The 23,815-nt window shown below is 41.3% G+C and overlaps 1 protein-coding gene across 3 annotated transcripts in view; it reads left to right on the top strand.

Annotated features, from left to right (window-relative positions):
- Positions 1-18,300: 18,300 nt before the first annotated feature.
- INPP5F (inositol polyphosphate-5-phosphatase F) overlaps positions 18,301-23,815 on the top strand; it is a 76,606-nt gene continuing 71,091 nt past the window's right edge. For all 3 annotated transcript variants that reach the window (XM_033130655.1, XM_033130658.1, XM_033130656.1), the window contains exon 1: positions 18,301-18,582. In XM_033130655.1, coding sequence (XP_032986546.1) covers positions 18,486-18,582 — 97 coding nt within the window. In that variant the 5' untranslated portion in view covers positions 18,301-18,485. The remainder of the gene's footprint in view (positions 18,583-23,815) is intronic.

The following is a 23,815-nucleotide window of genomic DNA, read 5'->3' as shown; positions in this document are numbered from 1 at the left end:
AATGCTAATTTTTGTCTCATCTCTTATAATTGTCATGCCTTCTAGTCTTTTTTTACAGGCATACCTCATTTTATTACACTTTGCTTTATTGTACTTCACAGATGTTTCTTTTTATATAAATGGAAGCTAAGACCCTCCACCAGCAAAAAGATTATGACTCAATTTATTGCGAGACTGAATTTATTACAGTGGTCTGGAACGAAACCTGCAGTATCTCTGAGATATGCCTGTATTGTGTTATTGCATTATCTAGAACCTGCAGAAAAGTGCTGAATAATATCAGGAATAACAGACTTCCTTGTCCTGTTCCTTGACTCAATGAGAACGCCTCTGGTATTTCATGAGTAAATATGATGTTTTGTTTCCATTTTCTGATTTTTGTCTCAATCCGTTCAGGCTGCTATAACAAAATACCATGGACTGGGGAGCTTACAATCAACAGCAATTTATTTCTCACAGTTCTAGAGGCTGGAAGAGTGCTAGCACGGTGTGGTGGGGTTTTTCTTCTGGGTCACAGACTTCTTATTGTATCCTCACATGGTGGAAAGGGCTAGACGTTTCTCTGGAACCTCTTTTATAAGGGCACGAATCTCATTTATGAGGGCTCCACCCTCATGATTTAAGTACCTCCCAAAAGCCCCACCTCCTGATACGATCACCTTTGAGGGTTAGTATTTCAACATACGAATTTGCGGGGGAACACATTCAGATTGTAGCAGACACTTTTCTTCAAATAATCGGCCTTGTTCCTGCGCACCTGTCTAGAAATTTCTCTTGTCACTTCCGCACACTCACTACACTATGAACGCAGTGAACTACAGACTCTTTCCCAGACCTGCCATGCTCTTTCGTGGCTCCACGCCTTTGTACATCCTCTTTCTCATCACAGGAACACCCTCCCCAAGTCTCCAATGTCTGGCAGCTTAAAGAGAACCAGATAAAATTTTAATTCCTCTTAGTTCCTCTTTAAACCCGTACATAGGGAAGAAAACTCCTGCTTCTCTCTCCATTTGAGAGAATATCGAGGAAACATTCGCATCACCCTTCTCCTCTTTTTATAATTGCTCCCTCTAGGGAAGAGGCGGACAGCCTGATTGCACCACTCTCATTAGGGGGTGGGGTAAGTTGTCTTAAAGGCCGATTTTCTCTGGCTCCCATCCATCAGTTAACATCCAGATCCAGTGAAATTTCCAGAAGTCTGACATTAACCTTTTTGTTAAAATATAAAATAAAAAGAGGCTAAGAAGTTTTAAAAAACGTTAGAAATAGTTTCATCATAGGGGTAGAGATTGTTCCTTGTTTCCCAATATCTCTTGTTTTTCCTTGGCAATAGAAACCTAAATTTTAGCTGAGCCTTTGACCACCCAGAGTAAAGACTATTTCTGTACCTCCTTTGCATCTAGGCTTGGCTGTGGGAGGGAAATGGTAGGTGCTACTATGAAGTGTGTCTTTGAAAGGAGGGGGTGAGCTCCTTTTTCTTTCCTTCCTATCCTGATGCTTGGTGGATATGAAGACTAGCAATCCGTCTTGGATCATGAAGTTGAGGACCACCTCCCAGGAAAGGTGGAAAGGAAGCTGGAAGTAACCTGGGTCCCAGATACCTGGAGAAACACTGTATGATTTTCCTGTGCCTGCCATAACAAATCACCACTAACTGAGTGGCTTAATACAACGGAAATGGATTCTTTCACAGTTCTGGAGGCTGGAAGTCTTGCCTTTCATGAAGTCCTTAGTGGTCAAACACCCCTTATCTCTTGTACCTACATTGTTTGGAATACATGGCCTACAAGGTTGCTGGAGTAGAGAAAGAGAGAGATCGAGAAAGTTCAGCCACTCATGTTTTTTGGAGATTATTTATTTTTATTTTATTATTATGTAAGATACCTACACAGTTTCAAAATCCAATCTACAAAGTAAGGTACATTCACATAAATCTAGCTTACAGACCTGTCTTCTTTACCTTATTCCCTTCTTTCCACTAAATTCAATTTAAAAATTATATTTAGTTTTCTTTTTAAAATATAAGCAATTATGTACATAGATTCCTCTCCCTCCTTATTCAATATTGTGCAAAATTTCTTTAACTTTTTAAATTTTGGGGTTTTTTTGGAAAAATATACATAATGTAATATTTACCATCTTAACCATTTTTAAGTGTACAGCTTAGTGGCATCAAGTACATTTACAATGCTGTACACTCATCACCACCATCATCTCCAGGACTTCTTTCATCTTCCCAAACTGAAACTCTATTCCCATTAAACACTAACTCCCTGTTCTCCCCTTTCCCCGACCCCTGGCAACCACCACTGGACTTTCTGTCTCTCTGAGTTTGACTAGTCTAGGTACTTCATATAAGTGGAGTCATACAATATTTGTCTTTTTATGACTGGCTTATTTCACTTAGCATAGTATCTTCAAGGGGGTAGAGTCACTCACAAATGCCTCAGCTGTGAAGTGACACCTGTTCATGTTGCAGTCCATTGATTGGATTTAATCACATGGCCCCAGATGAACTGCAAGGGAGGCTGGGAAAATACAGAGGAACACACGGAATATTTTGTGAGTACTAGATTTCATGAGACATACTTGTGTCACATGATAAATTCTCTTTTTTTGCTTAAGCTAGCTTAAATTGGTTGCTGTTCTTTGCAACCAAGGAATTCAAATCACATCCATTCTATACATAGGTCTCAACATCTGGTAAAGGAGGAAGCTCAAAACTGGGGACTCTATTACTAACTAGTAGTATTTTGTGCGGCTTTTCCAAATTAGAATTACAAGGTCTTGGAATTAAAAGAACCCTGAATCCACAGTTGAGCAATCTTGTAATTTAACTCTCTGAGGACCACATATCTATTTCACTCAGCATTTATTAGACAAAGTGCATTGAGCACCAATGAGGCATCAAGAACTGTGACGACCGTGGGGACACAACATTAAGTAAAATTTGGTCTCATTCTAGTTAATGGAAAACATTGTCTTTCCTCTGTTGATTATAAGGACTTGTTTGACCTGTGACCTAAGTGTTGGTTATTACTAGATTGTGCTCATGAGGGAAATCTATGAGTAGACCACGAGTATGTTTTTGAGTAGTATGATTTCACTTCCTTTTTCTTAACACTTTTACTGTTGGTAATACTGTATCAAAATTTCCCCTTTTTTCTTTTTCTTGTATTTCTCTTTTTTGTAATATTAAATAATAAGGATGCAACATTTCTCAAACTTTTATGAAATCTACCCAGGAATGACTCCTCAAAAATTTTAAGTACCAGAATAACTTTTCTAAATCTGTACTTGACGACCTCGAGGCTGTGATTTGACATTATTGCACAGCACAAGAAGAGATCAGCAAGCATGGCAAGGATGTAGAAATCTTTGAAAGTGGAATTTAGCTACAAAGGAGTCAGTGCTGTGTTGAGGTGATTAGGACGCCTGGCATCTAGTGCTGGGTCCGCCCACAAATTAACTGCGTCACTTTGAACAAATTCCTTAGATTCTGTAGACCTTAGTTCTTTATCCAGGACAGTTAGGAAACTGGAGAAAGAAAAAAGGAAATGAGGGAAAAGGAAAATTCCAAAGACAGAGAAGGCAATATAAAATAATTCGTAATACGAGAAAGTGAAGGAGTAATGTAAAAAAAAAAAAGGTGAAAAGTAGGCAATGGAAGGTTCGAAGTTTTCTTGGAATTGCAAAGAAAAATCACATGAAATTTTATTTTTAAGCCTGAAGAGAAAGAAGAAATCTGCTTATTTGTTCTTGTATTAAGATGAACTCTTCAGAAGTTATTATGACTTGCTTCTCTGGGATTTAATAATTCTAAAGGAAAAAAAAGAGAGTTGATATTTATTAGGTATTTTGAGCTGTAAGTTTGTCAAAGCTAGTGCCTAGTCATTACTGAGTAAATAAAATGCTCTTTAAGGAGATGGTAGATGAAGAATGTTGTGGGGTATAATGAGACAATGTGGGGTCACCCACGGATGAATCATTCAATTTCATCGGCTCTTTTCCAGACTCAGAAAGAATGATTACATTGCATGATTTTTCTCCAGCTTCCCAACAAAGCACACTACAGATGTGGAGAATAATGCTGAGCTCATGGCCACCTGACTCACATGACAATGGCCCCTGTTGTAGGGTGTTGTATGAGTGGCTTATTCTGATTCTGTTGGTTGGTCAGAGGCAACACTGCACAAACAGAAGGAGCAGCCCCTAAACAAACCATCGCTTGGTACAGAGGGAAGGAAGGAAGCTTCTATTCCAGACCTTTCCCACCCCAGCCTGTCTCCTCCTCTCTAGTCCCAGTTGTCTTGCTCTTGGGGTCAGAAGTGAGGTGCATCTATCTATAGCTCACCCTTCACCCTCTTAGAGCCTATGAGACCTTGGCAAGTTCCTGTGTGTGCCATCTCTCATCTTCTCTGTCCCTAAGAGGGGACAGTTGTATGCATTATGTTAAGTAGACTGATGGTGACTACCACAGGGTCTTATGGAATGGAGCTCAAAAATATTAATTATTCCCACTATATGTTTTCCCCTCTGTGGACATTCTTCTCCTTTCTTTATAAAGAATACATGAATCATTTAGAGCAGACCATCCCATTTTGGAAGAAGTTTCCTCTGAAAAACACTATTACCAGCTTTGTGGAGGGGAATGTGAAAATTTTGTAATGGAAAAGTCACATAAGACATTCTAGATAGATTCTGTGAGATACTAAGTTTCAAGTCATAAAATCATGAATCTTAGAGACGGAAAGAACTTTCGGAGAGCTTATTCAGAAAGAGATTCGCGGATATTTCATCAGTAAAGTTATCTCCCTTTTCGCGTATAGAGACATGGTCTTTGGTGGTTTTGAATATATTTACCCCAGGAAGCAATTATTGTATTCTTAAACTGACTGTTGTGGATTGAATTGTATCCCCTCAAAGGATCTGTCCAAGTCCTAAGCCTGGTACCTGTCAATATGACCTCATTGGAAATAGGGTCTTTGCAGATGTAATCAAATTAAGATGAGGTCGTACTGGAGCCCTAATTCAACGGCTGGTGTTCATAAAAGGACGATTATTTGGACACAGACACACAGGGAGAACACCATGTGACAACAGAGGCAAAATTTGGAGTAATATACATCTATGAGGTGTGATCAAAAAATACAGTGAATGTTCAAATTTAAAAAATTTATAACAGTAAAAGACACATTGCCATTAATACCCCTCAAAATACTCCCCCTCGCTTCAAGCACACTTGTCCCATTCTTCTTGCCGCTTTCTGAAGCAGTTCTGGAAGTCTTCTTTCGTGAGTGTCTTTAGTTATATTGTCCTGGCTGCCTCAGTGTCCTGAATCAATTCAAACGTTTTTCTTTCTTGGTCATTTTGACTGTAGGAAAAAGCCAGAAGTTTCACGGTACCAGATCTGGCGAACAAGGTGGATGAGAACACACTGTCATGTTCTTATTTGACAGAAATTGCTGTGCCAGAAGTGATGTATGACACGGAGCATTGTCATGATGGAGGATGAAGTAGACACTCATGAAAGAGGACTTCCAGAACTGCTTTAGAAAGTGGCAAGAACGATGGGATCAGTGTTTGAGGCAAGGGAAATATTTGGAGGGAGATTAGTGGCAATGTGTCTTTTACTGTAGTTTTTTTTTTAATTTAAACATTCACTGTTATTTGTGATCACACCTTGTACAAGCCAAGGAATGCTAAGCATTGCCAGCAGTCACCAGAAGCTGCAGGAGGCAAACAAGGATTTTCCCCTAGAGCCTTCCGAGGGAGCACGGCCTGGCCAACGCCTTCCTTGATTTTGGATTTCTGGCCTGCAGAACTGTGAGAGAATAAATGTCTGTTGTTCTAAGCCACCTAGTGTGTGGTCATTTGCTAGGGCAGCCCCAGGAAACTAACACACTGACCACATGACCACATCTCTTTGTCCCCTCCCTTATTTTAATCTGTAGACTAATTCTTGCTTTTAATAGCTTTGAGATTTCTGATGGAAATTTTAATATAATTACTAATACATAGTATTTTTATATTAAAACAATATATTTTTGGATTGAGGAAACTTTCCAATGACTGAGTTGGTAAGCTTCTAGGAAAAAGGGAGACACTCTGTCTGTAAGTCCTATTCTGTGCTGCTCCATCCAGGGCTGGAGATTCTGCAGGGAGAAGCCAAGCGCCACCAAAACCATCTGTCAATGCTGCGGACATTTACTTCCTGCGACCTCAGAAGAAAAATATATATTTTAAATATTTTGAGCTCTTATAGAGGCTGCTGTGGAAAGTTAGACGTAGCATTATTATCTTTCTTTGTCTCTTTTTATTTTTAAACTGACTTTCTGTTCCTCAGAAGAGGTTATTCATATCTTTTCCCTCAAGATATCATCTCTTTGGTACCTGACAATAATTCTTGTTCTGATGTCATTGGTGATTCCACACTTAAGCAAAGGTGATATTTTTCCATTCTATCAGGAACTCAGCTATTTATTTCAATCCATAGTCTTGTGGCAGAGGATATTTTGGTTGAATATATTCCCTTGCTTGTTAGGTTGTAGATGCATCCCTAGAACTGTAGGGTTTTGTTTTTTTTAATGTGAAATTGATATAAACCCTGTTGACCTCATTTTTTTTTTTTTTAAACATCTCTCACCACAACAGCGAGTCACATAGAACTTGGAACTAACACTAGGCCGGTGACCTGAAAAAGGACCCACTGCTTAATTACCTCATCTTTAGTGCTAAGCTCTCTGATCTCGCACTTTGTAATTCCAAAAACGGTTTTGTTTTGCCTGTTGAAGGAGGAATCCTCCATCCTGGTGGATAGTTTTTCCTGCTTACTTTCTGGCTTTAGTATTAACCCTTCTCTAGAGCATGTTCTTTTTTCTCCAGCCCTAAAGAAAAATATGGATAGCCATTTGGTTTTATTTTTCTAGCACACAACCCTTTGTGTCTGAAGTAGACTTTTTTGTTGCCCATTTTTCACCTTTGTTGTGTGCTTTAAGCAGAACACTTTCTCACATTAGGTATTGGTTATGACTGAGGCTTTTATGATTTTTTTTAAAAACCCGTGATTACTCTCGGTTGTCTTGCCCATTCAGACTGTTGGTTCTATTTTTAGCGCACAGTGCACCTGCTGCTTTAGATTAGATTAATAATGAAACTAAATTCCTTAACTCTGTTTTTTTCCATTTTCTCAGCTAATAAATATTCACAACATATCTCTGAAATGATCATTTTTAAGAGGTGCTCTCATTTATCTGAGAACGTTAGAGTATATCACTCATGGGTAGATGGCTGCAAGTATCCAGTTTATAGGTGTTCATTTATTTTGTATATTTCACATTGTGCTTAGAGAAGAGCCCACATTTTGTAGGGTGATTGGATGGACCCCAAGGATGGGTGGGGGAAGAAGAGAGCAGAGTAGGTAAGCTGACAGTGAGATTGTTGGCTGGGGTTATGGACTGAATTGTGTCCTATGCCAAATTCTTATGCCGAAGTCCTCACACTGTGACTACTTAGAGATAGGGCCTTTTAAGAGGTAACTAATGTAAAATAAGGTCGCATGAGTGGGCCTTAATCCCATAAGACTGGCGTCCTTAAAAGAAGAGGGAATTAGGAGACATACAACATGTGACAGAAACCATCATGTGAGGACACAGCAAGAGGGTGGCCAATTGCAAGCCAAGGAGAGAGGCCTCAGAAGAAACCCACCCTGACACCTCGATCTTGGGCTTCCGGCCTCCAGAACTGTGAGGAAATAAATTTCTGTTGTTTAAGCCACCCAGTCAGTGGCACTTTGTTATGGCAGCCTGAGCTGCTAATACAGCTGGGTACCAGCCACAAGTCTTTCCCTACCGTGGAACTGAGCTGAAAGGACAGTAGGAGGGGCATGGAGGAGAAGGATGGGTGGCAGAGCCATCAATTTGGTACCACTCTGAAAGCGTTGAGTATGTCATCGTATATGGGCTGGCTGGCAGAGATGGAATGCTTCTTGAGTGTGGAGAAGGGAAAGCAGTGCAGGTAATGGAACAGAGAGACGGCTGACAAAAATCACACAGGAACCAAATACTTTGGTTCCTGTCATACTCAATTCCCTGATAGCTTATGTGTTACCTTTCCTTAGAGTAAATAAATCTATACTCCATAGAAATAGAAGGAAACAATACAATTAATTTGTATGGGCTTCTATTGCTCTCTATGTGGCTTTTCTATCTGAGGCTGAGTACATGAGGAATTGGTGTATTAAAAAGGACAGTGAAAGAAAATCAAGCCATCCGAAGAGATCTACAGATCTCACTTGGGCAAGCGTACTTGATTATTTGAATAGTGTCCCCCAAAATTCATGTCCATGAGGAAACTGAATGTCACCTTATTTGGAAATAGGGCTTTTTGCAGATGTAATTAGTTGTTTAGATGATGTCATACTGGATTAGGGAGGGCCCTAATCCAATGTGACTGGAGTCCTTATAAGAGGAGAACTGAGAGAGACACATAGACACAGAAAGGGAAAAGGCCACGTGATAATGGAGGCAAAGATTGGAGTAATGTAGCTGCAAGCCAAGAAATGCCAAGGATTGCCAGAAGTCACCAGAAGCTGGAAGAGGCAAGGAAGGATCCTCTCGTTAGAGCCTTCAGAGAGAGCATGGCCTGCCAATACCTTAATTTCAGACTTTTAGTGTCCAGAATTATGAGAGAATGGATTTCTGTTGTTTTAAGCCACCCAATTTGTGGGACCTGGTTACATCTGCCTCAAGAAACTGACACAGAAGTGAGCAGGGCAGGAACAAGCAGAACACTTGACAAATGCTTGGTGGCTTGTAAGTGTGCTTCAGTAGCTACAGTTCTAAATAAGATTTCATATCTGTGGTTTTATATAAATAGTAACATGTCTAGCATAGACTCTCAGAAATAGCCCTCCCCTTCCTTTCAAACATACTATATGGTAAATGGAAACCACTGGAGTTCTATGAGAGCATCTTGAGGGTATCCATTGTCTCAAACAATATAACACAAATAAAGAGCGTTAGAACGAGAGAAAGCTTCTGAGGTGATTATTGTATATCCAGCGTAAAAAAGCTTCTGTATTCTGAAACATGAGAATAGCTACTTTGGGATGTAAAATCAGCTATTATTTGAGATATCTCCCTTTAGGAGAAGAATTATCATTTAGCAACAGGAACAGGAAGGTGAAGATTGGAACTGCAGTGTTTTCTTAAGTCTTTCTGATGTCAACTTGAAATATGAAGTCCTCGTTTCATGTTTGGTGTATGGCATACTGGTCTCTTCTGCCCAAAGGGGTGTGTGAAGATCAGCGAGGTCTATGTTGGAAGCTCATTGCAAATGCAATTGCATCATTCCTAGGTAGGGGATTTCTGAGAGGTGACGTGGTGTGGTGGGCATCACACTGGATTAGCAACTCCCAGGTTGGTTTCTAGGAAGCCTGACATTAGAAATGTGCTGCCTGATCCGAGGCAAGTTGCTGCAACTGGCTGAGTCTTCATTAGGTTGGATGGTTGCTAGAGTTCTCTATCATTCCCTCACTAACTGGGAAGGGAGAGACATTGGCCTCTGTAGTGGGGACAATAGTGTCCCCACCAAAAGAGCTGTCCAAGTCCTAACACTTGGTACCTGTGCATATGACCTTATTTGGAAATAGGGTCTTTTGCAGATGTAATTAACTTTCTCTGGATGAGATCATCCCGGACTAGAGTGGACCCTAAATCCAATGACCCATGTCCTTATAAGATGCACAGAGACACAGGGCAGAAAGCCATGTAAAGATCCGTGTGAAGACAGAGGCAGAGGCTGGAGTTATGCAGCTACAAGCCAAGGATCAAAGAAGCCACCAGAAAGTGGGGGAGAAGCTTGGAACAGATTCTCCCTCAGAGCTTCCAGAAGGCAGCAATCCTGCCAACACCTTGATTTTATCCTTTTGGCCTCCAGAACTGTGACAGAATAAAAATCTGGTAAGCAACTAAGTTTGTGGCAATTGGTACAGCAGCCCTAGCAAACTACAGTCCCCTACAGTCAGGAGGACCCTTGCACACTAGGTCCTCTCCACTAGTGACCCACAAGTAATCTCGCCATATCTGATGATTGGAAGTCAATGCTGTCCATCTTTGCCAGACCACCTATAGAATTCTAGTAGGGGTTGTGTTAGTTTCAGTGGTGACTTAAAACAATGTACTTTTATTCTCTTATGGTTTTGGAGCTCAGAAGTTCAAAATCAGCCTCATGTGAGCCAAAATCGAGGTGACACCAGGGCCTTGCACCCCTCAGAGGCTCTAGGACAGAATCAGTTCCTTGCCTCTTCCAGGTTCTGGTGGCTGCTGGCATCCCTTGACTTGTGGCCACCTCACTCCCATTTTCAAGGCCAGCACCTTCAAATCTCTCTCTGCTCTGTCTTCATATGGACTTCTCAGCCTCCTTCTCAGAAAGGCACAGATGATTGCAGTTAGGGTCCAGCTGCATAATCTAGATAAGATCCTTAATCACATCTCAAGATCCTTAATCATATTTGCAAAGACACACTTTCCATATAAGGTAACATTTACAGGTTTCAGGGATTAAACCAGATATCTTGGAGGGCTGTTATTCAGCCGGCACAACTGACTGTGCTTTTATTGAAATGTCAGATAAGCAACCTAAAGCAGTCCAGTAACAGGGGTGGAAGCCCTGCCTTCATCTGACTCTGTTCTCATGCCACTCAGGACGGGGGTGGGGTGTGGCAAAGCCTCTCAGTTTAGGCCTCCAAAGAATATTCTGAATGGATACTGTTTCCTCAATTGTCTCTCTCCAATTTTTGAGTGTCTGTCTCCTGCCCCCCTTTAATCCTCCTCCCAGCATGAAAATTTTGAAAATTCCAACCCTTTCAACAGATTGGGACCTGCCCTCTATCTCCCTAAGTATTTCCCAGTCCAAGCTTCAGCCTGCTGTTAGTGAGAATGTTTCTCCATTGGCTCTGGAGTGTGTGTGTGTGTGTGTGTGTGTGTGTGTGTGTGTGTGGTGGGGAGAGCGAGCTCGGGTTTCCACAAATTGGGGAGGACTGTGGTGCTTTGCTTGCTTCCAGAGAGTCCTTTGACCAGAAATGGTTGTGGCCAGATTCCTTCTGAATCACCCAAGGACAAGCACACCTTGCCAAATGGAGAGTTACATTTCTTCCAAAGACAATCTAGTCTTATGTCACATGGTGAAAACACTCTCTTCCTATTAATAGTACTTTTCAATCCACTCCAGTAAAATCTATAACCCTAGCATTATTAAATCAAAAATTCTTCTTAGCTCTATTTTCACTACAAGGGCTCCACACTAGCTGGGGACAGGTAGCTTTGAGTCATTTGGGATGAATGGTTCTATCCTTGAACAGTTTCCGATCTCTAAATTTATCTCTTGATAGAAATGAGTGAGTGTGTGTGTGTTTACCCAGCTATGTGATTATTAATGAATTAGAGAATTGGAGGGGAGCAGAAAGTACATCTGAGCCTAGAACAGGGGAAGGGACTAAAATGATACAAGAGAATGATCAAAGAAGGAAGAACATATCAAGAATAGACAGAGCAGGCCCCAAATGCTCCTGGAATGTAGAAGCACAGAACATTCTTTTATGCTAATGTTGGGAGCAAAGTTTGTGGCATCTGAAGCTTCTTAAAATATGGAGAGTCCTCTTTTGAAAGAAGGATGCAAAATAATGAATACAGAATTAAGTACAGGGCTTTGGATGAAATTGAAAAGTCCTGAAGCTTAAGCTTCATTAGCCTTAGGGGGAATCCTCTGTCTCTGGCTGGGAATCAAGGCCAACATTCACCTTCTAGTTATATGATTGATATCTAGTATTACTCCTATTTTCCAATGATGTGGTTTGAGCTAAAAACGTTTGAATCACATATGTAATATGTTAGGAATTTATAATACTATACATAATGTTAGGAATCCATACTATATATTTCATATATATATATATATATATATATATATATATATATATAATGTTAGGAATCTGTCAATCTGAGATCTAGAGGGGAAAACATAAACTAGATATTTAAAAAGTTATAAAATAACATTTCTGTAACACTTTATAGTTTAGGACATCCTTTCAAAGAGTTTACTTCATTTAGTCCTTACAAGAACTTTGTGAAGAAATTTTATATTTTATCCCATTTTATATAAAGGAAAATGACTTTGGAGAGATTTGCCAAGTACATATGGCCTAGGTTAATACAGGAAGTGGGGCTGACCCAGGACTCCACATTTGCCACTGTTGACAAGGGGTAAACACTATTGGCAAACTTCTGCTTTCCAGGGGTGGGGCGGGGGAGGGGAGGGAAGCACAGGCCAAGAGAGTTCATCCAACCTGCCTGTCTCTTGACATTGATCCCTCCTACCTGTCTATCTCCATCCCCGTGGATTTCTCAGCTCCAAGTTTGACGGGCAGAACAGTAAGTAATTTGCTCCAAATAGGCCTGGTCTAAAGAACAAGGGACTGGTGACCTTTGGGGAAAGTCTTAGATCTAGAACTTGTCTGTCCCAAGCTTGCTGTTCTCCTCTGAGCCAGACATGAGTTCCAATCATGAAATCACAAGGGAAGAAAAATCCAGATGCTGGGCTGTGGCCTTTGAATGTAAGGGCCCAAAATAAAATTGTTTACGTGCCACATTTTTTTTCCCAAATCAAAAATGAATAGTTTTTACTGAATCCCAAGGGAGAAATGGGCTCCTGTTGAAGTGATGGAATAGACTTGTTAACGTCTGATTATTTCCAGCCTGTCCCTTTTCCCCACAGCTGGAAAGCTTTCCAGCTTAGCCTCCTGCCATTTCTTCCCTCTCTCTCACGCCCCGAAGAGAACCAGGTCTCTCCGGAGGGAATACCCCTAAGAGGTCAGATTTCACAGCAAAGAACTGGAAAAAAGAAAGGAAGCCGGAGAGCAGTTTGGACAAGAGACGTATGGGAGTATCTGTGCTGAGAAGAAAATGGTGAGAAGAAACGAAATAAGATTTTATTTTTTTAATTGAGAGGGCTTTGTCATATTTGAGAAATACACACAAAGGACTTGCATTTTCTCAAATTATTTTTAATTGTATGGAATGGATATTTATAAAATGTCAATGCTGCCCTGGACCGAACTCTGGGTTGTAGCTTTATAAGCATCACCCTTACAACCTAAAACCCCGACTTGGTTAAATCATAGAACAGCAATGAGAAAAACCATGATAAATGATGCACTGTTTGTGGGCAATTTAAATGTTAGTATCCTACCATATTCAAGAAGCTGCAACAGCACTCTAATCCTAAAATTAGAATGAAGGCCAAATTTTGAAAATATATTTGCCACTTTTGCCGCTGGTCTCTGGTTGTCTGTCATGGGCCTCGTTCAAAACACCACCTTGGAGACTTTGCCAATCACATTCCCCTCTTCACTCCCTCCACCTATGTCCCCCACCTTGCCCACTTGCTCATCCAGTCAGGGGCAGTCCAAACACCCTTCCCCCACTACACACCCTTCACTGGGAACACACCCTTCACTTCCTCAGCCTCACTGAAGAATTGCTGTAATATTGAGGGGAAGGAATGGAGCAGTATTAGGAAAACCCAAACCCTATGTGTCCTTGTCACTAAGGGCTGCTCTTACAACAGGTGAAACACTGAACTATTATTTTTCTTTAACCAGGAGAAGCAGCAATGGGTTTGAAATGTACTGGGCAGCTTTTCCAAGGATGTACCAAGTTTCTACAGGAGTAATCCTGTCCTCCCCCCTTTGGTTTCTGGTGCAGTACGGACCATTCTTTAAAACAGTTCTAACATGATTATCTCACGGAAGGCATTTTGGCAATTGTTACTGGTTTGCAATGGTACAGACCCCAGGAGACCATCAGCTTGAGAATTACAATTGGCTGAGAGGAAGAACAAGCTACAGCTACTGCTGTGGTTTAGAAAAGGTGTTAAGAAAAAAAAAAGTTCTTTACACTCCATTTAAGAATATACAGCGCAGAAAAATGGCTTATATACTTAACAATACCTTGCTTTGACAGTATTTAAGGTATTAGAAAAGCTCGAAAATAGTAAGCAGCATATGAAGAATAAAAAGAGCTATGCTTTGGACTCCTGGATTGTCAAGGCAAAAGGTTCTAGATCCTTAAGTAATAAATTACCTGAAAATGTCTTTGTGTGTGGTGGAAGAATGAGTTTTACACACATACACGCAATTAGTTTTGGTTTTGTATTTTTAATTTAAAGCATTATAAGCACATGATTATAAAAATCAAAACGGTGTACAGGAATGTAAAGTGAAAAGGAAATTTCTACTCTCCTTTTCTTCCTGATTTCCTCCCACTGCCACATCTCCCTCTATTTCCATTCCTCAGAAGTAACCACACTTCCTTGGGTTTTGTTTCAGAATGTTCTGGGCTTATAAAAACATAATATCTCTCCCATTCCCCCCCCCCTTTAAAAATGCAAATGGAATACTTTAAAATACTATTCTGTAACTTGGACTTTTTCTATTCAATGGTATACCTTGGGCATTGTTTTCAAATTAGCTTATTTAGAACTACCTAATTTTTTAAACTCTCTTTTTGTTGTTTTAATTGAAAAGTAAGTGCATAACAGAAAGGAAGTGAGAGATAGCTGGCTTTAGACAAATATGAAATTATCACTGTAAAAGGCTAATTATCTTCCCTCTGGAAGATTAGATACAGAAAACACATTTCATTCTCTCTCTCTCTCTCTCTCTCTCTCTCTCTCTCTCTCTCTCTCTCTCTCTCGCTCTCTCTCTATGTCTCCCTCTCCCTCTCCCTCGCCCTCTCTTCCTCTTCCTCTCTCTCTCTCTTTCATACACACACACACACACACACACACACACACACACGAAAGAATTATCACAGCTGTTTTAAACAATAACTTGGGTCCTTGACAATTTAACAGGCCATAAAACTAAAAAGCCAGTATTTAACTCCCAAAAGTTTAGAAATTGTTATTAATCAATTTTACCGCAATACTTTTTTTTAAAGGATGAAAAAAACTTTAAGAAGTATACAAATGAAGGAGAGATGGTCTTCTCCATTGAACAAAATGATCTCTCTCTTTTAGATCAATGTGATGGTCTCCTAGGGACTTTCCCCCTTTTTGTTCTATAGTCTTCTTAAATACATAATTTTACATGTATCCAAGTGCTCTAAAGTGGTTGTTACAATTTTCAGTTGTCTCTGAACTTATGGGAGGAGGTAGCACAAATTTCCTGGCAGACAAATCCATGAGAAATTGGCTGATGATGGGTCAGATGTAAAAATTTGGCTTGTGTCTTGGGCTCTTAACAGCCCCCACTGCTGACCTAGGAAATTACCGTGTTCTCCTGAAAATAAGACCTAGCCGGACAATCAGCTCTAATGCATCTTTTGGAGCAAAAATTAACATAAGACTGGTATTATATTATATATTATATAAGACTGGGTCTTATCTTAATTTTTGCTCCAAAAGATGCATTAGAGCTGATTGTCCGGCTAGGTCTTATTTTCGGGAAAACATGGTAGCAGCCTCCTGACAGGGGGAATATGTATTGAAAAAAAAAATCTCTTCTTTGGGAGATTTTTCATACACAAATAAGACTGAATAAAGTTCTCATAGACAAAAAACATACAAGACTGTGGTCAAGTGTGATCGGAGATGATATTAAAAGTCAAATTTCACAGAAGTACAATAGAGTCTAATCAGAACCCCAAAATCTCAGAGACAATAAACCTGATATTGAAGGCCAAACTGATATTCAGAGTTGAGTTATTTACCATCATTATTTGTGCAGGTTCAACTATGTGGGCTCATTTTCTCACATTCATTGATTACAGGGCTGGAAGAACCCTTAGTGATCATCTCTTCTAATAAATAAGGAAACTGAGACTAAAAGAGATTAAGTGACTTGACTGAGATCACATAGAACTGGCTAGAACCTAACACTTTAGATAATATACTTAAATTAGTATAAATATACCATACATTTAAAGAAGATATATAATATACATGATGGTCATTCATGTTTAAAAAACAGAACAGCATCACATACACTTTCTACTATGACCTTGCTGACGCCATTCAAGGGCAAGGAGGCCTTGAATTAGGAAGCTGGAAGAGAGCGATAAGGATGGGAAGCCAGTCTGGGAGTGGAGAAGCTTCAGGGTCAGGAGCATCCGGCGGGCAAGCCAGCTGTGCAGGAGACTGGGGACATACCTGCTAGGACAGAATATTCACTCTCACTCATTCTGCTCAGCCAAGCCGAGGCTCTACTTACCTCAAAGCCAAGTGTGCATTTAGAGTGAGAGGGACAGAGTAGTATGCATCTGGGTCAAATAGGTTCCAGGGGCATCTTTCCATCAGGATTTTTCTCTTCTAAGACTCTGCTTGCTGACTCTGGATTTACAGGTAATTAACCCCCCAAAATGGTATTAGTTAATGATTGACTGCTATTTTCTAATAAGCTGCTGTCGGGCAGATTTTTTTCCAATTAGTTTCATTTAAAACAGTGGTGTTTACCCTGGCTTCATATTAGAATCATCTGGGGAGCTTCGAAAAAAATACTGATAACCAGAGCCCACCACAATTAAATTCTGGTTTAATTGGCCTGAGATCCAAGCATTGGTAGTTTTGAAAATCTCCCAAGTCCCAGGTGATTCTAAAAGGTAGCCAGGGGAAAATAAAAATAAAATAATAAAATAGACCAGGGTTGGAACCAGATTTAAAACATCAGGGAAAGTTTCAATCAACTAATCATTGTTTTAAAACAGTTACAATAGCATTGTTTTCTTCACATCTGGCAATGTGATTCATTACAAGATAATGCAATAATTTGCAGAACATACTGTCTTCATAGGACTTTCTCATCTATTTTTGCTAAGGAAAGTCAACACTGCTGAATTCATCAATAAATCTTAAAGTGATGGTTCCACTGAAACTTCTTACCACCTTTCTATTATTTTTGTGTCTAAGTCACATCAGAAAGATGTGATATACTGAGCATTCCTCTAGACCTTTATGTTGAGGTGTCTGGGCAGCCCAGAAGGCATGGTACTACTTATGGTACTATAGGACATTTTGTCATCACGGGACTTTCTGTGCTATGGAAATTCAACAGAGAAATCAGTGTGGGCTGGAATAATTAGCAAACCCCTGCCTGCATTTGGGCCCTCTCACTTTTATCCAAGTAGAAGGTAAAAAGTACTACCTTGCTTTTCTTGTCTCCTGCCTTGTTTCCTTCTTCCCTTCTAAGGCATGAGAAAAGGCAGGAGATAGAAGACTTATAAAGATTTATAAAACTGGGAGTGTAATTAAATGTCATCATCTGAGACCAAGAGACCTTCCCAAAACCACATAGGTAGATGACACCTGGAGCTGGGCCTGGAACTGGGGTCCTGACTCAAGCACAATTCTGTTCAATATGCCACCTGGCCTTTCAAGATAGCGCAAAGATACCTGGGAGGGCTTTCTCCTTCCACAAGAAGTTCTCCAGACCCCTACCCTTGTCAAATTAGGTCCCTTCCACTTCACTAATGGCCTATTCTACTTAATTTGGGGCACAATAGCTTCTGAATTTTGCCCTTTCCTCCCTGCTATTTAGAGCCCAGTGCTGATAATACTTGTGTATTTTCTATTGTTACATGTTCCTCGTTGATGTGCATTTATTGAATGCCTGCTGTTGTCAAACGTCACAAGGTTCTAAGAGGAAATACCAAAACAGAAGGCAGACCCACTGGGCAGAGAGCCTGGCTGGGACAAGACCCGCGAAGCCAGTCCCCTGGGGGCATTTCCGGCTCGCCAGGTTTGGGTCTGTGCGAGCAGCTCAAGCCCCCGAGGTGGAGGGGGTTTCCAGTTGGAGTTAGGGAGTCGGCGTGGCTTTTCTCAGGGCTGGTGAAAGGAACGAATTAACCTGCCGGCACGGGAGGGGAGGCCCCATGAATGGGCTTCTGTTCCACAGGCCACAAGAAAGGAAGAGGGACGGCCGGACTCAGCCATGCCCGGGTTCTGCCCGCGTTCGCTACGGGCAGGAGGGAGGACCCGGCCGGAGGAGGAACCTGGGAAGAGCCAGAGGAGGCTGAGGGAACAGAAGCAGAGGGAGGAAGAAGGGCCGAGGGATGGGGTGGGAGAAGACTGGGGGAGAAACCCGGCGAAGCTGGAGAAGAACGCGGCACCAAAGGGCAGAAAGGAGAAAGAGGCGGAGCGTAGACAGGGAGGGGGAGGAGCCTTGGAGAAGTCGGGGGAGGAGCCAGCGAAGGGGTGGAGCCGGAGGAGGAGCCGGGCGGAGCCGGACAAGGGGAGGAGCCCGGGGAGAGGCCTCTACGGCCAGTGCTGCCGCCGCCGCAGCCGCCACTACCTTCGGGGCGGGTTCTCCCGTCGTTCCGACAGCTGGGGCGCTCCCCCAGCCGCCGCTCCCCGGGCGCGGGCTCTGGTGGCCCCGGCCGACGAGGACACCCCGCGTGCTGCCGCCGCCTCCCTCGGCATCCGGGGCCGGCATGGAGCTCTTTCAAGCCAAGGACCACTACATCCTGCAGCAGGGCGAGCGCGCGCTGTGGTGCAGCCGCCGCGATGGCGGCCTCCAGCTCCGACCCGGTGAGGCTGGCGGCGCGAGGTCACCCTGGGCTGGGTGGGGCGGGAGGGGGGCGAGGAGGGGGCGCGGCCGGGCCCCTCAGTCTCCCGCAAGCGAGCGGGCGCCGCCTGCGGCCCTGGCGGGCGGGCACGAGCGAGGGCGCGCGAGCTGTCATTATTTCCTGACGGAGGGAGTGCTCGCCTCGTCCCTGCCACTCCGCGGGGACAAAGGGCCGGCGACCCTCGTCCCTCAGAGAGCGCCTCCGCGTCGAGAATCTCCTCTCCTGCCTGGGAGAGCAGACCCGAGCTGCCAGCAGTCGGGGTCGGGCCGGCTCCCGCCAGAAAGTTCGAGCGAGGTGCCCCTGGCCTTAAAGGCCTTTTCCACTCTGGAGTGGCCTCTGACACGTCCTGACAAGTTCTGGGTTCGAATTCCGAGCTCAGGCCAGAAGCAGTCGCGCCCGTTCGCTGGAACGTCCTGCCGGCGCTCACTCTCTGTTGACATCTGTGTTTCTGGTCCCTGTGTAGAGGCGTGACTTCATTCTGGTTACCTCACAGGCACCCGATTTAAAGCACCTTTTCTTTGACTTCAGTATTGCAGCTAAATGGATTGTAGTGTGGGTCAGTATTGTGCGATACAGAATGTGTTGTGGGTCCCTGTTTGGGTGTCAGGGAAGCTGCTATGAGATGCCTGAGTGACAACGACTCGTTCGTGTTGGGACCGAGCTCCCCGTGGGGAGGTGAACGGAGCCGTCCCTGCCCTCAGAGAGCTCACAGTCCAGGGACAGTTTTCTCTCGGTAGGTGACACCTCCCCTTTTGAGGTGCTCCCTCCTTTTTCCTAATCGCCTGATTTTTCACCTTAGGAGAAGTGAGAGAATCGAGTTCTTTAAAGAAATAGAGCGTTTCACATTGACTTGTAATTCTTGTATGTAACGTAGACAGAGGAATTACGTGGTGTGAATTGAAAAGTGTAAACGGTCCACGTGGGCTTTTCACAGCACAGCGGTCACCATGTATCGGACGCTCTCCAAGGGCCTGGTCCTCAATCTGTTATTCTCAATCCCCACAACAGCCTCAGAAAACAAAGCAGGTGGTGGCTACGTAGCCTCTGTTTCAGGTGGGAGACAGGTGTGAACGGTTGAGTAACTTACCTGCGGTCACGGTCACGTACAGAGAGAGGAGAGCTGGCCCCCAGAAGGCTTCCCGGCAGCTCCCGCAGCTTTCTTAGGAAGGTCCGCTAGTTGATTTGCTGGAGTGGTGAAGGAGACCTGATTATTTCCCCCTTCACTCTGGGTGTATCTTCTTGCTATTTCCTCTCTTCAGAATGGAAGAGAAACTATTGCCCCCAGATAAGGTTCTTGATGATCTTGGGACTGAAGTTGTAGATAGGCTAATTTTGGCCAGTCTCCAGTCATTCTTTTCTCTCTGGTTTTTATTTATTTATTTATTTTTTGACCGTTTGCTACCTCTCCCTCCACCCCCACCTCCAACGTTTGGGTAAGGCTCCAAGTTTAGCTTGAAGGGAAGTAGAGTACAAAATTCCCCAAACTGTGAAAGAGCCAACTCTTTAGATTAACTCTTTGCAGCTGGATGGAATTTAAGATCATCTCCAGCTCACTTTTTTGTGCCTCATTTATTCAACTCTAAAATGAGGATTGGGCTTTTGAGTCCTAGTACATAACAAAAATGTTCCTAAAACATTGCCAATTTGTTCAGTGTTTGTACAGTGTTTGTCTTGGAGGACAGGAATTGACATTGATGTGTTTTACAAAAAATACTCAGGAAATCTCTAGGTGGCTACCTGTATATTTGGGCAGTGAATCGAGGCACATATATACAGGGTAGACTGGTTTTTCTCCATTTCTAGAGCCATTCTCTTCTTTCTCTTATCCCCTAATATTGACAGAGATGAACCAAGCTGCTGGAATTACATGGCCAAGGTATAGTTCCAGGAGTCCTCTGAATAGGAGGGGTTTTAAGTGAAGTATTTGTCATTCTATTTGGTTTGTGTTCAGTTCTTGCACACAGGAGGCTCTCCAATCCTAATGGTTGCTTAGGGATAAACTACTCCCTTCAAGTGAAGTAAGCCAGCTCTTTTAGGATGCTGGCTATAGTGTCTTACCTTTCACTGGAAGGATACTTAAACCCATACTTTTGAGCTAAAGAAGCTCAGATAGGCCACAAGTTTAAGCCTTTAAGGATTATCCACAGGGTAACCTGGGTCTAGATTTTTGGATTAAGCCATGTGGTGTGAGTTACTGTTTACATATCCAAAGTCCACTTCAGAAGGCAAATTAAAGACTTTTTTTCCTGAATAAAATAGCTGTAGTCTTCGCAATTACATGTATCTCACTTCTTAGGATGTAGCAGACCGTAGAGTGAAGTAGACCAAAAATCGAGAGGAAGGAAGAGGCTGTTATGCTTCAGAAGTTAAAGCCTGCTTTGATCTTCAGGTGTTCAAGTATAACCCATGAAGATAGAATCCCATGTGCTGACTTTACCAAATAGTTTGTCCTATCCAGTACTTAAGATCCTAAAGTACTAAAGAATAGCTATTAATAATGGTATTTTAATTGGATAAGTGCTTTTCAAATCTTTTTCTATAGAATCGTTTAAAATTCTCTTCATTTTATTGGACCTTTTCCCTCTGCTTTTACCGCCAGTTTTGCTCTTGTTTCTAATGAAAGCATTTAAAATCTTTTATCGTTTTCTATTGGTTACTCAGCCAAATAGATTATTGACCAAGTCCTTTTCTTTTCAAAAGGGCAGTATTATAAGACCAAAAAAAGCCTTTAGGCCCTGTGGTTTTTGTTTATAGCTATTGAACAACCTGAAGGAGGACTTTTCTTTTTCCTAGGGACATCAGAAGAATCAGCATTGATATTTAAGGTTAAAATGACCCTTAGCCTGGAATGTTTGTTACTCTCGGTGCCTTTTCCTGGCTTATTTATTCTGTAAGACCCAGATGTTACCCCCACACTCTGCTCAGCCTAGCCCACATTCCTGGGGCAGAATTATTGGTCACAATAAACAAATTATTGTGTTTCCAGGTGCCTTATTCACTTAGTACACTCTTTGATTATAGTCTTTACTGCATAATAGTCTCCTTTTTCTCCAGGGGACAGTGCATTCTCCAGGGACAGGACCGTTTTACTCATCTTGGTATCTCTGGGCTTTAGAATGCTTAGCACACAGAAGGCATTTTTGGTTGAATTGAGCTGAATTAAATTTAAGTCCAAATTTTCTCTTAGTAATATCACTGCCATAAAAATAAGCTGTTGCGTTATGCTTGTCACTCCTTTTAGACCTGGTTTTACATATCTTCTAATTGGGGCGGAAAATCTCTGTCCAGCTGGGTGAGGAACGAAATATGAGGAAAGGTGCATTTCCACTTGTGTTATTGTTTTATCTGATTTAGCATCACCTGTTTTTTTTTTTAATCTTTGTGGTTGTATTCCTTATTTTCTTCCTGTTAACATTTTTTTCTTCTAGCTAAGCAGTTGAGTATTGTTATTTTTCTGATGTTTTCATTTTTTTTTAAGGGTAGTGAGTCGTCTGTAGCACTGCTTTTTAGTGGATGCTTTATGTCTATTGCAAGGTAATGACCAGCAGAGAAAAATATTTAGCTTGTTTTATTTTCTACCAGGGAAAAAGATAAAGCACTGTGTAAACATTTAATAATCTCCTAATTAACAGTGGAGTTTTACTATCTGAGAATAAGGATTGCAAAGACTTAAGAAAGAATATAATACAGTCTACTGTTGGAGAAGGGTGATATAGTCTTATCTCTTCAGTCTTAAAATTGCTTCTACTAGTCTTTGTCTGATATGACAGTCTTATATAATTTATTTCTGCCTATTGCTTCATTCTATTCGGAGACTGAGTGACCATGAAAAGATGGTAAAGCATCTGTCACACACATAACATTAATAAGCGTGTAAACTATATATAAAGAGATGATACTCTGAATGATGAATACCACTGAACATTTTTTTGGAGGGTATACTAGATGTCAGAATTCACAGAATCATAAAAAAATGTTTCTATTCTTAATTTTTTGATAATGAAATTATTTTTAGTATGTCATGTGAAGTTAACTTTTTTTGAATGAGAATTTATGGACTCGAAATCCACATAAAACTTTTTATCTCTTTTCAGGATCATATTTTATGAAATTCAGTGTATTTAGAATTAAGTGTCATTTGGTATTTACTTTGAAAGAAAGATTTTAAACTTAAAAAAACATGCTTGCTAAATAATTTACAAATTACCATGACAAAATATAATATGACATTTTAATTTAAAAATATTAAATATATTGTAAAATATCTTTCTGTTTTTGTTGTTGAATAACCAGTTTTTTTCCTAGTGTCTTTAGTCTTCAGTTTTTAAAAAGTGTTTTACTAGTTTTATACCCTGAACTACTTTTTAGCCCATATTTTATATTTTTAACAGGCCAGCAGTTGGATTGAACAGGTCTATATATTTATTTTTATAAACATTAATTTTTATGCATGCAAGATAGAGAAGACTCATCTTTCCAAAGATTTTTTCCTGCCATCTTTGGCTTTAAAAAAAAAAGACAGGGTCTTTCTAAGGGGGCTGATGAGAATGTTTGGAATCAGGTTTCATAGACTGAGGGAAGTTTTTGTACATATTTTGTTTATATTGTCAACTGAGATTAATAGTAGCTAATAAGAGCTTTTATTTATTGAGAATTTTTCTGAACTAGACACTGTCCTAAGCCCTTTGTATGTACTGTTGGCATTTCATCCTCACAGTAAACCTCAGGAGGGTTTTATTATCCTCGTTTTACAGATGAGGAGACTGAGGCACAGAGAATTTGTCTAAGTTCACAGAGTAAGGGAGAGATGAGGTTCTAAGCCAGTATGTGACTCCAAAGGCAGACAAAATGTTTTATAAACCTTGCTGCCTTCTTGACTACAAAGTTATAGTATTTATGTTTTTATGGATAATATCTGAAATGTACCTAGCTATCATAATGATTGTAGTATAGCTTATATAGAGAATAAAATAGCCTCTCAAATGTCAAAGCACGCACACTGAAGAAGGAGCGATATAAATGGAAAGGTTTTTAATGGGACTACTTGTTGGTTCTTTGACCCTACACCTGCCCTGACTACTTCTGCAAAATTAGTTTATGTAGTCACAGGGAATGTTGTTATATAATAGATTGACTAATTGTTTTTCCAGTTACAGTCAGTTTATCAGGTTTCTCTTATGTTTTTAGAACATCTG

The sequence above is a fragment of the Rhinolophus ferrumequinum genome, chromosome 16, assembly GCF_004115265.2.
Source record: "Rhinolophus ferrumequinum isolate MPI-CBG mRhiFer1 chromosome 16, mRhiFer1_v1.p, whole genome shotgun sequence".
NCBI lineage: Eukaryota > Metazoa > Chordata > Mammalia > Chiroptera > Rhinolophidae > Rhinolophus > Rhinolophus ferrumequinum.
Note: the sequence above shows the minus strand (reverse complement) of the source record. Positions and strands in the feature narration are given on the sequence as shown.